Source organism: Lissotriton helveticus, chromosome 12 (genome assembly GCF_964261635.1).
Source record: "Lissotriton helveticus chromosome 12, aLisHel1.1, whole genome shotgun sequence".
NCBI lineage: Eukaryota > Metazoa > Chordata > Amphibia > Caudata > Salamandridae > Lissotriton > Lissotriton helveticus.
Genome location: NC_136073.1, coordinates 559,328,488 through 559,343,790, shown reverse-complemented (window position 1 = coordinate 559,343,790; position 15,303 = coordinate 559,328,488). Strand labels below are relative to the sequence as shown.

At 47.0% G+C, this 15,303-nt stretch overlaps 1 protein-coding gene across 2 annotated transcripts in view; it reads right to left on the bottom strand.

Annotated features, from left to right (window-relative positions):
* Positions 1–15,303, bottom strand: part of SLC7A6OS (solute carrier family 7 member 6 opposite strand) — a 54,577-nt gene that overhangs the window by 38,519 nt on the left and 755 nt on the right. For both annotated transcript variants that reach the window (XM_078670879.1, XM_078670877.1), the window contains exons 2-3: positions 10,542–10,925; positions 8,324–8,524 (exon numbers count right to left, since the gene is read on the bottom strand). In XM_078670879.1, coding sequence (XP_078527005.1) covers positions 8,324–8,524; positions 10,542–10,925 — 585 coding nt within the window. The remainder of the gene's footprint in view (positions 1–8,323; positions 8,525–10,541; positions 10,926–15,303) is intronic.

Here is a 15,303-nt window from a genome sequence, read left to right as displayed (position 1 = left end):
AGGGCACATTAGACCCTGGCCATTCCCTACAGTCATTTTGCGACGTGTCATGTGATAGTGTCACGCATGAAGAGTGCTGAGCGCCAAATGGAGTACAGCAACCAATGTTATACATGCAACCTTAAGAAAGTCATATCAACTGTGAAAATACCCTGTCTTCGTAACGTAACTATGGTAGAAGCAGGGGGGTATAATAAAACCAGGGAATGAATAGGGAGATAAGCGGAGAAAACCCCTTCAGGCTCTCAAGCAGGTCGGGGGTGGGGGAGGGTCATAAAGAAAAATAGGGTTGGAGGACAATTGAAATGAGGTGTAGGTGCTAATGAGGTATGAGGAATACCCGTGCATGGTCGAGAGGACAGGCCTTGTGGGCCGTGGCGAGGACGCCGGTCAATGACTATTTAACGTGTCAGTGCGCTTTAACGTGTCAGTGTTCATGATAGTGCTACGGGGCGTGGGGGCTCCCTGCAAACTCCGTATTATGTCTCCGCGGTGCTGCCTCATTGCAAGCTCATGTGGTGCGCCTTGCTTTCTGGTACTAGCAGGGTAGGGGACGGTGGATGTGTGGGGTCGTCTGTCACATTTCACTACTATGGTCAGCTCTGAAAGGGGGGCGCATTTCAAGTGAGTCCCTGTCCCATGCTTGCCTGCTGGAAGGCCTTCAGGGTAGTATCCCAGAGCTGTGCAATAGGGAATTTTCTCAACCCTGCCGTTTCCTCCCGTTGCAATATTGTGCCTTCCGCTCTTGCCCAATTAGTGAAAGAGGCATACCAGTGCCTAGCCTGTGGAGGTTCGCTTTTTTTCCAGCGCTTGGTGAGTAGGCTTTTGGCCGTAACAAGTCCCAGGTCCCAGAACCTAGCCGGTACTTTATTTAGTTTTGTCCTCTTGTATAGTGCCAGGATGCAGGCTTCCCACGTGCGTGGTATGTCCTCGTCAGTGCTGTGCGTCAGCAGTGTTGTAACTGCGTCCCAGTACGTTTGGATCTTGGGGCACGACCAGATCATGTGTAAGAGTTCCGCTCCAACCAGGGAGCATCTCGGACATGCAGTGGTGGTGATCAAGAAATATCTGTTAACCTTATCAGGCGATAGGTATGCACGATGCAGGATGTAAAATTGTATGATCTTGAAGCGGGCATTGCGCGGGATATGAACGGGGATATTCAATACCATTGTCCATTCTTTGTCCGTCCAGTCCCTTCCTCTATCCCCCGCCCACTTGTCTCGTAATTGTGTGTTTGGGTGCTGTGTATGCACCAGGCGGGCCTGCGCTACCCAGTGTATTACGTGGGAGCCATTACCCATGACATGTAGGTACTGCATGAAGTGATGCATTTGTGGTTCCTCAGACATGTCTCCCCAGGTATCTGTCATTGTGCGTGTCAGTGACGCATGTAGGAGAAACTGCCCCGCCGGTAGGCCCGTGTTCTCTGTGAGCTCTTCAAAAGGGAGCAAAGCTCCGTCAGCATATAGGTCTCCTAGTCTCTTCACTCCCGCTTGCGCCCAGCTCTCCAGCACGGCCTCCGTTACCACGCCGCCTTCTCTGGGAGTACCCAGCAGTGGGAGTACCGGGGCGTATGATCTCACTACCCGAGTTAGTTTAAAGCTGCGTATGAAACACCTGCGCGCTACCATTAAGTGTATTTGTGAAGGGTATGGTGCTTTAGTCAGGGGATGGAACAACGTGCAGATTTTTGTGTGGGTCCAGATGGTGGTATCTGTGGCAGTATCTCCCAAATTCCTGCCGCACAGCCATCCCGACACCCATTGTAGCTGTGCTGCCAGATAATACAGCTCCAGGTTGGGGACCGCAAGGCCTCCCGCTTCAGTGGGCGTGTACAGTTTTGCTAATGCTACACAGGGTCTTTCCATGTTCCAGATTAGGTTTCGGATTAGGGTTTCCAGTTCGCGAAACACTCGGGCGGGGACGTAGCATGGGATATTGGCATAGTAGTATAAAAGTCGTGGTAGGACTATCATTTTTGTCAGTGCCATGCGACTTGGTACATTCAGGGGTAGGGATTTCCAGAAGGTCATTTGTGCGCTTAAAGAGGAGATCGCTCTCATCAGGTTCCCTTCCAGTATGTCTGGTGGGTTCCTATATATATGTATTCCCAGGTACCTGAACGTAGTGTGGTGCCAAGTAAGTTTTTCGCCACCAATGCGGACATCACTCTCAGGCGTATCCGGGCTAAAGGGATATGCTCCCAATTTGGCCCAGTTGACTCTTAGGCCCGGCATGGCCTCAAAGGTCCGGAATATGTCAGATAGAGACTCCGGGATACAGGTCAAATCCGTGAGATATAAAATCAGGTCATCCGCGTAAAGCGGGACTGTGTGTATACCATCCGCCATTGGGATTCTCCACTCTTCTCCTCGCGTTCGTAATATAATGGCAAGGGGTTCTATGGCCATAGAGAACAGCAAGGGGGACAGAGGGCAGCCCTGTCTAGTGCCCCTTTGTACTCTGATGGCGTCTGAGAGGAGCCTGCCCGTGCGTACTCGCACAGTAGGTCTTTGATATAGTAAGTCAACCATATCAGTGTAACCGTCCCCTAGGTAGTTTGCTTTCATCACCGCCGCTAGGTAAGGCCATTCCACTGAATCAAATGCATTTTCGAGGTCCAGTACTAGGCACCCCGATCTCGGCCATTGATGAGTGGCATATTCTTGTATTCGAAATAGCTTGCGGATGTTATGAGATGTACTACGCGTGGGTACAAAGCCATTTTGGTCATGGTGTATTAGCGTCGGGACTAAAGGGGCCAGCCGCTGGGCTAGAGTGGAAGCAAGTATTTTGTAATCCGTATTTAGAAGGGCTATGGGGCAGTAGGAGCCTATATGTGTGCCTTCTCTGCCAGGTTTTAAGATGGAAATGAGGTTGGCTTCATTAAGCGTGGGAGGGAGGGAGGAGTCTTCTGCAGCTGCCACGTACACCTTTAGCAGTTTGGGAACTAGAATGTCTGTGCAGGCCTAATAAAATTCAGCGGGCAGCCCATCCGGGCCTGGGGTTTTGCCATTAGATAAATCGAAAATGGCCGTGCGCAGCTCTTCAGATGTGAGCGGTGCTCAGAGTTCTCCCTGCTGTGCGCCAGTCAATCTTGGTACGTGTATGTCCGATAGATATTCCATGATATCAGCATGGGGGATTCGTAGTCGGGAGCGGTACAGTGCTTTGTAGTGTCCTGTGAAGGCTTCGTGTATCTTGCTCTGCATGTAGACTACCCCATCCCTATCAGTGTTTATCGCTGACACTGGCGCTGCACGGTCTTCCTGTTTAATTAGCCAGGCTAGCAGCCTGCCTGGTTTGTCGCTGAGGTGATGCGTGCACGCTGAATGAGCTGCGTAATTAAGGTTACACAGCCGTTTCAATAACCGCGAGTGTTCTGCGCGCGCAGCCAACAGAGGTTCGTCTGTGCCGCCTATTGTGCCCTGTACCCGTGCTAGCAGGTCAGTCTCCACCTGTGTCAATTCTCCCTCTATCTGTCTCTGCATGCGTCCCTGTGTGCTCAAGCAGTGTCCCCAAATCTCAACCTTGAAAGCGTCCCATTCGATCTGTGGGGAGGAGGCTGTGTCTTTGTCTAGTTACTATTGCCAAAAAAAAATCTGTTTCTCTGAATTTATAATGTGAGTTCCTGAGCATTCCATGTGCTAATTTCACTGAAGAATTTTGCCCACCTTTGCGGCTTTAGTCATAAACGTAGTTTGCATATAAACTTTTGCATGCTTGGGAAGAATGATCGCCTATGCAGACAGTCTTTTCCAAGACACATTAATTACTGATGCTACAGGAAGCGGCTATGGCTTCTCTTTCCTCCCAAACACGTGTGGGTAGGTCTCCGGTCCATGTCCATCCTGCGGACAGGGTACCTACAATCAGGGTGCCAATACACGGGAGAAGACCGTTGATGCCAGCTATTGATCTTAGTAGGGTCCCCCAGGATACAGCAGGACCTCGCGGCCTGCCCCTAAGTTTCCTGTGGAAGGTAGTATTTGCCCCTACCACTTCGTGTAGCACCGTTTTTCTTTTCTAGGTCCTGATGAATTGCTGTGAGAGCATGAAACATGTAGACCACTAGGTAGAACATACATCACTGGATCATTGCACCAGTGTGTATTTTCTCCTCACTGTTTTATTAAGGTAGTTAACCACACTATTAAAAATACTTTGTGGATTACCTAAGCTTTTTTAAATTATCATCTACCTCTTACGTCTACACTTCCCCCAAAGCCCTCACACCCACATGCACCAACTGGCAGGAACAAAAGATCTCCGATAAAGAGCCCCTTTATGGGTGCCCGTCAGATATTGCACAGCCAGTCTTTCGAGGAGCAAAACCCAGATGATGAAGCATGACACCTAGCTTGCTGGGTGTGTGAGGGTGTTAGTTCCGAAAGGGGGATTCCCCTCCCTTTCCCACCTTTAGCTTGGTTCTTCTATTCTCACCCACTTTTGGGGAACAGTGTATCCTTTTGTATCTGCTCAGGAAGCGTGACAATATCCTTCATCTCTCGTTAAACTGGATGAGTGTGCATTGTTTACACAGCTATGTTGTATACCATGGAGTACAGCACCACCAAATACCAAGTGCCACCAATTTATCCGGACCACCAAACGCTCTACTCTGGAGGACTGCATCGATGCCAGCAGCAACTGAAGCAAAGAAATCTTCTCTACTGAGAAAGATTTCACCTCAGCATTGCCGCCTCCAACTCAATCCCCACCTCACAGGACCTCTGCAAAAATCTCCTTCAATTCTTCAGCAACAAAATCACCGCCCTTTACAGTGACAGACCTCTCCAAATGCCTGATGATCTTTTCCAAAGAACCAATACAAACCACATGACCCATTATCATCCTAGAAAAAACGCTGCCACCATGATGTATATCCACTCAGGTCATCCCCTATTGAATCCCTGCTCCCACCATGCCTACTTCAGAAGCCTGCAATACCCATTCTAAATGCCTCTACCTATTCTGCAAACTTCCCAGATGCTTGGAAACACGCAACTGTCCTCCCATTGCTGAAGAAACCCTCTGCGGACCCTTCAACACTTGCCAACTAAAGCCTGATCTCCCGTTACCATTCCCGACCACGGTCTTAGAGAAAATCATCAACAGATACATCACCGAATACCTCAACGACCACCAACTCCTTGACACCTCTCAGTCCGACTGCAGACCCAACCACAGAGCGGAAACTGTCTTCATCGCCGTCACATATGACATCTGCTAGACTATGGACAGAGGAGACACGGCAGCTCTCATCCCCCTAGACCTCTCTGCAGCATCTGACAGTCTCCCACCCCATCCTCATTCAACGCCTAAACATCAAAATCCGAAGTCACGGACTCCGATGGATCTGCTCCTTCCTGCCGGGAAGAACCCAGTCAGTCAGGCTGTCCAGCCACCTCATCTGCGGACTTCACCAAGGATCCTCCCTGAGTCCAACCCTCTTCAATGCATATATGATTCCTCTAACCAGCATCATCCGCTCACACGATTATCAACGTTCTCTCACACGCTTATGACATGCAACTCAGTCTCTCCCTCATCGACCAGGCACTCATTACGCGGATCAAGTTCCAGCATCCCTGCATGACTGAAATCGCCTACTGGATGAAGAACTGTCTAAAGCTCAATACTGGGAAGACCGAAATTGTGGTCTTCGGGAACTCCATCTGGTGGCCAACAGAGCTAGGATTGAAACCCACTCTCACCACCACCCCAAGAATCTCAGGATCATCATCTACAGCAAACTCGACATGGCGCCCAAGTCAATACCGTCACTACATCGTGCTTCCATACGATGAAGAAGCTGAAGAAGATTTTCAAATGGCTTCCATTTAGCACCCATAAAACCTTCATGCACACCTTGTTCACAAGCAGGCTGGACTATAGGAATACCCTCTAGGCTGGGATCAACAAAAATGTATCAGAAGGCTGCAGACCATTCAGAACTTGGTGGCAAGAATCACCCTCAACCTCTCACACCACACCAAACCTGAAGGAGGTCTCTGGCTCCACATTCACAAACCAACACAATTCAAACTCCTCACCCACACTTTCAAAGAACTACACAACACTGGCCCAGCATACCTCAACAATCGCATCTGCTTTCACAAAACCTTCCTGACACCTCAACTCATACGGGCTCCTACTTGCACAAATCACATGCATGCAGAAAACCAAATATGTCACAGAGCCTTCTCCTACAGATCCTTTTAAGCATGGAATGACCTGCTGCTACACTTAAGAACCTTCTCCTCACTTCTTATATTCTGCAATAAACTGAAGACATGGCTTTTTGAGTAGTACCATCAGGACCTAGGTGTGTCTAGACACCTGCTCAGCATCACGATATTCTACAGAGTGATAGTGTGCTCTACATATCTGGTTAACATAACAGCAATAGGTTCCTTTGCAGATACAGACAACCAAAGGAATAATTTGCTTCTGGTGGCATTGAAGAACCCTTATGCCAAAAATAAAAGGGAGAATGAGATTTAAAAAAAATCTGGTGGGAGAGGGTTTGGGGTTAGACAGGATGCTCTGGTTCAGCTAAAGAGCCTTTCTAATGGGTTACGCTTTATATGTAAGGCTTGTAGTACCTTTAATAATCAGTTGGACACAAACTGAAAACTCCTTGAGGGAAAAAAATGTACCTCTAACAATTACATATAAATAGAGGAAGAGGAAAACAATATACAAAAACTATCAAATAAGAAGCTTCAAGGGTCAATCAGTTTGTGCTTTTAAGCGGCACAGGGTTAACCTAATTTATACTACATGCACTATTAAACTGCCGGATGAGTGGACACAAGCCAATGTGTTCAGCTTCTAAAACCTTGGCTCTCAGTACGGAGGTATAACGTGTCTTCACTCATTACATTTCTGTCAAATACTAGTCTACCACTGGTGAGCCATTAGTAAGCAAATGTTTAACTCTTGTTAATTGTGTAAATGTTACTTAGCACAAGAGTAATTGTTCATCATGTGATTGCAATGCCTCTGCCCAAAATAAATTGAGGCAGGCTTACCTGGACATTCATCCTTGTGATTTTATAAAAGCACCGCACTTATGGTAATACATTTTTTATTAACATTCAAGCTACCACCTTATGCACATCTGCTTTTATTTGGTCACAGATGGAATATATTTGTGTTCCGAGGAAGATGTGGTTGGTTTACTTGGTGAGGTGTATAAATTATAAAATAAAATTTCATAAAATGTACAGTTGTTAATAATTTAAGCAGCCATCTCAACTCAATAACTTATACCATACAGCACTGTAGATACACATCTCCTACTGTCCAAAACAGTGGGCGGGATCAGATAATATCCTTTCAAACTACACAAGTTTGGTCTTATTTTTAGTAGATGCTATTTGTTTCAAGCAGTGTTGAAGCTGCTGGAATTTGAAAACTGAAATTTTCCAATAATATTTCTGCCCTAAAATTACTAAACGTATTAGTTTACCTGTCACCAACAATGGCCCCAGATGTTTATATATATTCACATCCAAAGGTTTTGACCGCTTGCATATGACAGTCAAACAATTTAGAATCCCATAAAAAAAGCTTCTAGTCACTAAATTCAACAGGGATTTATTTAACGCTGCAACCTGAAAAAAATCAAAAGGACGGAAGAGTCTGGAATTTTCTTAATGAAAATATGAAAAATCAAGAACAAAAACCTGACCTGGTGTTCAGTGGGAAACAATAGGCTTTGAAGGAGTCCATTGTGTTTGGATTCACAACTTTCCTGTTGACAATAAATTGCTTATTCTCCAGCACCGCCACTAATAGTAAAAATGGAATTTAGCAAGCGGCAAACCACAAACACTTTGCGTATATTTTTTCAAACTCCATAAAAGTGCTATCAGTTGATGAATAGAGGAAACTGACAATGGGGCTTTTGATTAAGATTTGCGATGTCCGATCTAGGACATTGTCAAATAGGAATGTAAAGTAGGGCGGGCCATTTTCAACACATTTATTCTGAAACTAATCATCAGTGGGAGACTAGATCAAGACTTTTAAGTCCTTTTGATTTCCAAACAACAAACTATGACAATGTTGTTTGAAAATGGCAGACCAGCTTATCAGTCTGCTTTCCTAGCAGATTAGTCAACTCCATTGGCCCATCATTCTACAAAATGCAGGGCTTTTTAGCTGATTAGGTTTGCTGAATTTACAGAAACATTAGTTGTTATGAACCGCTGCCAGAACCATGAATTGTACCAAGTGTCATTGGGAGCCAGCAAAAAACAGAACACCAACTAACTTTCTTTACTTGTCCAAATTTGAAAACTATCCTTACCAGTTCACACTCCTGGACATAGGGTTTCACTGAAAGGATGTCCTGAATCCATCCCTGGGCAGCAGCCTCCATGTAGTAAATATCATACACATAGTCGTTAATCTCTCGATGCTGTGCTCCTTCTGAATTATCTGACACAGTTAGGCGCTCTCGAATCATCTTCACGGAGTTGCAAAGAATCACATCTGGATCACTTGATTGCTGTAGAGTGAGACAATGTTATCTTATTTATAGGATGTTTAAAACATCACACACGGGGTTAAAATACAAACAACAAGGCTCATACCTCTGGAAGGGCTAGCTGCTTCCCTAGTGTCAACTTCACATGTTTCTTAACCTCCAGTATTCCAAGAAGAACCCAGACTCAAAAGATACAAAATCTAGCCAGAGAAGCTGGTCTTAAATGACCAACTGGGAATGGGATTGTCTCCTCTCCTCTAAGAATGGACCAGACACCCACCCACTGCACGCAAAGGTATGCTCTATGAATGATTATACAAGAAGGAGATAGAAACAGAAATGCTGAAAGGATACTACTTTGTTACATGTCACATTATTATATGGACTACTAGAACAAGCTCTGTAAAGTAGCTTAAGGGGCTGTTATTTTTGTATGAATTTTATTTTAATACTGCTCTTGAAGTGTTAATAACCTTTACTTGGCAACATACTTTGGAATGTTGCACACAACACAGAAAGAAAGGCATAATAACAATACAAGGATTGCCTCTATAGGATGGATAAAATATAAGAAAGTTTTTTAGAACGACAAATGAACAAATGAAAGGCAAAACAAAGCAAATATTTTATTCATCATTTCTGATGTAGCCATTTTAAGATGTATCGCAACCTTGCTACCGGGTGGTGGAATCAAAAAATAACCCAGGTAAGGGTGAGCTGAATGGCAAAAGGATCTTATAGTTCAAATACATGGGGTGGGCAGGAGGGGGACACCACCACACCATCAATAAATGCAATTTCCACTTCTGATGGAAAAACAATGAAGCAAAGGACATCAGTGCATTCTTATGCACCGTTTTAACCCAGAACACTCTGTCTCACAGCAAGAGACTGATTTTCAAAAGGTGGTAGGCTGGGGGGGGGGGGGGGGGAGGGGGTAAGAACAATAGTCTGTACAAAGCTGCTGAGAGAGATTTAAATGTAACTTCAGGTACTTCCTTTTCAGTGATTTTCTGTTACTGGATTTGTGCAGTAGTCTTCGGTTTTAAGCGCACAGATTTGGATGGATTATTATCATCCACAATTGTCATCCACAAAATTCTCTAAAACTTATTGCTTGTGATAAAAGATCCTAAAACAAACTCATTAAGTAAATTAATACAATTATTTTAGTAAAACAGACGTTATGACCCATGGAATTTCTACCGACCCAGTAACTAGAACTGATTAGAACAACCTAAGATTAAATTGGAACCTGTATGCTCTGTTTAGGTGCGGAAATTCACATAATTTTTAAAAAAACATCGAAACACTACCAAAATGCTACCTGTAGACAGAACTATGGCTGCAGTGTATATGTGTTATAAGTGAGCATGGATTTGTGAAAGGCAGTGCGGTCAAGATTATAAAAGGAGGGTGATCCCACAGATACATCGAAACGAGGATTTTTCATTCATACAATTATGGCAGTAAACGATGAAATAAGGTTCCAAATACAAATTGTAAACTTTGAGAAAATTCAGTACTTAAAAACAAAAAGCTATAAACCTTCTGGAAATAGATACAGACATTCAATTAATGATTCCCACTAACTTCTAAGAGTAGTTGCGGAGTATGCTCAATTTAAATGCAAAATTCGGATCCTGCATAAAGCAGCGTTTGTACAAGCAAAGAAAACTCCCCATCTGAGACCCAGTCGACAAACAGCAACTTCTGAACGGAGGTCAGAAAAAGCGAAAAAGGGGGGTTCAAAAACAACCTGGCTTCTGTCTTGTAAAGATTCAAAGTGGATGTTAAATACAAATTCTTAAAGCTGTATTGTTGACACAAACCCAGTGGAAGCAGAAGGACACACTGGAGATACGTACACTACAACCCAGCATTAAAATTCGAATTCCAGGTAGGTATAAACAAGCAGATTCATCAAGCTCACTTCTTCAGACTGTGTTTTTTAACAAGTATTACCATTTGACAGTCTTGGGTAGTATGCATTGCCTCTTACATGAAGGCTATCATTGCAGACCTCTCCATTACGTACCTCTAATGTGTCAGCTGTAGGTGCATCAAGTGATTTTTCAGTTTCCTCCTGTACTATGTCAAATAGCTGGATGCCTCCACATCCCTCAGGACTGTGTGAAATGGCATTACTTTCTTTCATACTTTCTGCAGTTTCCGTTTCCTCTCCCATGTCCTTGTTAACATTTTGCTTTGAATCACGCCCATTTGAAACATTTTCTGTTTCCCCTTCAAAGTTGGGCCGGTGAGTAGAGACTAGACGATAGCGGCTTTCTTGCTGGTTAACCAGCTTTGAGTTTCTCAGGTCCTTACGAATTCTTTGTGTGCTTCCCAATGATGGTCGAAGTAACTGAGTAGTTTTGTCTCGGGAAATAGCTTCTTGCACATACTTCTGAATAGGTTCATTCTTGGAATGAAAAACAGTAAGAAAAATTACAATTCACATAACACGGACATGAGCTAAAATGTAAACTAATTAATTACTGCATTTCGAGATTAAGGTTCAGATTTTTAATATTACCACCACTATATAGGTGACTCTCTTCCCAAGTAGCTGGTAAATGATGAACACCAACAAACAAAATGCAGAAGTCCAAAATTTTAAAATCAAAGCACAAAATGGATCATGTAAACATGAAAGAGCGAGAGAAAACACAAGATTTAAACAACTGCATCTTCTGTCTAAGGGACAGAGAGCAAAATGCAAGAGGCAAACAACGGGCATAATGCAAACAGTAAATCATCCACAATTTCACTGGTAAACATGAATGCTATTCAGGCACACAGATTACTTCCAGACTACAAACAAGCACTGGCAAAGTAAACAGTTCTGAGCTTGACAAGTTAGTGTAATTGTTATTTTGGTTTTATCTTTTATTGTATGCAAATTCCACAACAATTAAAAGGTAGGAACAAGCAAACCTGGTGCTTTCAACATTTGGCATCCATATGGGGCAATACAAATGTTAAATAATCTTTTTAAAAAGCATTGAATGTAATTTTAATGAACCAGTAAGTATGTTTCCAATAGACAGATGTACTTAAAACAGATAGAGAGACCAACTTTTGTTTTAATTCCAGTTACACAAATAAATGGTTGTTATTGGTGCAAAGTAAATTCATTACTGACTTTGGATTGGTGTAACTTTAAGACAGTTTAAACAATCAGGGATGGCTAAAAAAATACAAACTAATGGAAAGAGTTCCAATGGCTAAAGTTGGCTGACCTAGTGCCCCATGCTGCAGTGGGCAGAAAGAAAATATCTGAAAGAAAGAGGTAAGTTATAGATTCCTTACCTTAGAATTACCCCCGGGCGTCAGACTGGATCGGAAAGTTTTTTCGTCAGCAGTATCTCTGCGCGTCGGAAGGTGGAAACGGTCGGCTCCGTGTCCGTCGTTGGTGTCATGGTCGCCGGAATGACATCACGGTAGCTACTTAGACGCCGTGCCGACGTCTGTTTTTTCTTTTTCCGCGGTAGCCAGCACAGATCCGGAGAGAGAGATACCTCCAGTCACTTTTTCACTGACTTTTTCTCGACTTCATTTTTGAGTCCATCGACTCCTTGTACACTAGTGATGCCTGGAACCGACAGATGTCGGTCACGGATATGCACCGCGTGCGCCTCTTTTGCCTGAAGTGCGAACACGACCCCAAGTCGTGCTCCGATTGCCAGTTGATGGTGCCGAAGACTTGCTGGAGTGGGTCTGAAAGCTGCTTGGATGCCAGCAGTTGGCTCTGGTTCGTTCGAGGTCCCGGTTGCGAGGAAGGTCGGGGGACTAGTCGCTGAGCTTTCACCACTCATCCAAGTCATCGAAGTCTTCGCACTCGGGGTCCAGTAGTTCGAAGCACAAAAAGAAGTCGAAGAAGCATCGTCGCTCTTAGACTTCTCCCCGGTCGGCTGACGCGACGAGGGATGCGGGCGGTGCCTCTCCCGCAGCTCCGCGCGAGGAGCCCGAAGAGTCGACTCCGGGCTTCCCTCCCTTTCTGGGACCCGGAGTGACTCCCGCTCAACTTCGTAAATTTTACGAGGTAATGCATGCCATCTTTGGGCAGCCCAACCAGAGGGCGCACCTTCGGGCCCCGCGGACTCGGTTGGGGGGGGGGGGGGGGGACTAGGCCTTCTCCGCCGTCGGCTCCAGCCACGGCGCTGCAGGCCCCCTTGGATCCAGGCCTGGATCTGGATCGGCGCCAGTTGACCTCATTACACCTCCACCGGCGCCGCTTCCGCCAGCACCGCAACCGACGCCAGTTGTGTCCCCGGCCGACGTCGACCCTGGCCTCCATTCCGATGTGGACCAGGAGCCGGATGGGCGTAGAGAGGGGTTTTTGTGCCCTTGTTCACTCCTGGGGTCCCTTTTCGGCCAGATTGGCAACCGGAGGGTGAGGAGGAAGACTGTGAGGGGTCAGGTGACCCGTTAACTGATCAGATGGCGTCTGAGCAGGACTGGAGAGAGGAACTGGGGGATGCCAGTGGTCTTGACACATCGCATGACCTTGGCATGTTGTCTCCTTCTACGTCGGCTACGGCGGAGGCAGCGTCATATGCAGTGGTGTTGCATAGGGCGGCCGAGGCCCTCAACCTCGAGCTTCCTACAGTGGCAGTCAGGGCTAACCTCCTGACAGAGGTGCTTCAGTCGGCAGCGGGCTCTTCGGAGCCCCTGCTGCCGTTTAATAAGGCCCTTACTGACGTCCTTTCGGGCACGTGGTCCAGGCCCAATACGGGGGCGCCCTTGGTTAGGATGATTGCCCGAGGCCACCGCCCGGCTCCAGGCGACCCCACTTTCCTCTCCCAACACCCCACCCCGGAGAGCTTGGTGGTCGAAGCCTCCACTTCCAAATGCGCATTCCCTATCGCTCCACCAGAAAGGGAATCCAAGAAGCTGGACCATCGTGGGAAGAAAATGTTCTCTTCCGCCAGCTTGGGACTGCGGTCGGTAAACACTACATGTCTATTGGGCCGTAATTCCCACTCTGTGTGGCATCCGGTTACGCAGGCGCTGCCTATGTGTCAGGATGAGGCCCGGACAGTGCTCTCCCAGGCTGTCGCTTCCGGGAGGGATGCAGCTACGTTTACCATCCGTTGTGGGCTGGATACCGCCGCCTATCTAGGCAGGACGATTTCCAAGTCTGTAGCCCTTCGTCGCTACGCCTGGATGAGATCGACTGGCTTTTCGGGGGATGTCCAGAACACCTTTATGGATATGCCCTTTGATGGCCGTCGCTTTTTGTCGACAAAGCGGACAATGCTCTAGAGCGTTTCAAGGACTCACGGGCTAGGGCCAAGTCCTTTGGACTCTCCAGCTGCCCAGCGCAGTCTGCTTTTCGCCCTTTTCGTGGCTACTGAAGGGGTGCCCCACTACATTCCGCCCAGAGTCACAAGCAGCAGCAAGTTTCCTAACCTTCGCGGGGACAGGGATACCAACGCCGTGGTTCGGCGGGCCAGTCCACCAACCCAACCCTCGCCTCTGCAGCAGCCGCCAAACCCTCCTAGTCCGACATTTTGGGCCCATCAAACGCCAGTGGGTGGCAGGGTTCGCCATCACCTCCCCCACTGGCACACCATCACGTCAGACAGGTGGGATTTGCAAATAGTCTACAGTGGCTACTCCCTCCCCTTCGAGGCTACCCCTCCAGCCATGCCACCTCAATACCACCGCATGTCGGAGGATCACCTGCCACTTCTCCAACAGGAAGTTTTGGCTATCTTGCCCAAGAGAGCCATTGAGCGCATTCCTGCCCCAGAAGTAGGTTGTGGTCGCTATTCCCACTACTTTCTGGTATCCAAGAAGGACAAGGGTCTGCGTCCTATCCAAAGTTTTTGGCGAAGTATGAAAAGGCATACAACTTTCAGGTCTCAAGAGTGGCAGTGGAGATCACGGAGTGATGCGGAAGTGAGGGAGCCGAGTGGACGTGCTCCATCTCGGCTCCCGGTCTGCGCCAGTGTCCTGAGCGCATATTCTTCTTTCCAGGGGATGGTGGAGCCGCTGATGCCCAGGCACCTTACCAGAGCAGAAGGGAAGGACTTGAGGCGTTCACGCTCTTACCCTGACCTCTATAGAAGCGGGGTGCGGGAGGTTTTGCATCACACCAGAGCAGCTGCAGCCCGTGACCGGAGGAGCTAGTGGAGGGTCTTTGCTGCGCACATGTGACCCCTGGGATGGCGCACTCTGTGCAACTGATGAGGTGGGGACACCCTGCTTCGGCGTGATGGGATCAAAGGGCTGCGTTTTATTTTTTTCATAATCTTCACACAAGTAAGGCGCACTAGTCTGGAAAATACGGGCTGATGACTTTGCTAATTGCGGCCAGCGCGTATCTGCTTGACTGACCCTAACATGGCGGCTGATCGAGATCCCTAGAAGTGCGGCCATACGCGGAAAGCCAGTTACTTCAGCTAAAACTAAAGATCACCGCGATCTGCTATTAAATAGGTTAAATGGATCTGATTTCTAACTGCTAACCACTGATTTCGGCCAAAGTATACCTGCCCGACTGCCTGCCTGACCCTAACATGGCAGCCGATCGAGAAACAGTGACCGCAGCTCTGTTCACGGTCGGTGCGAGATACGCACGTCTAACATGGGATGGAGCCCAGCATGACCTCGGGATCGGCCCGGGGATCCAGCGTGCTGCTTCCCCCACCACCTTCCGGACGTCTATCCCTATGGACATCTCCAACTCAGGGATCCCTCCAGACCCAAGACCACCACCCTTTAGTGCCACACCACCTGAACACCTGGCTCAACGATGGCAAGAATTTCCTGCTCTGTAAATATGTAATATA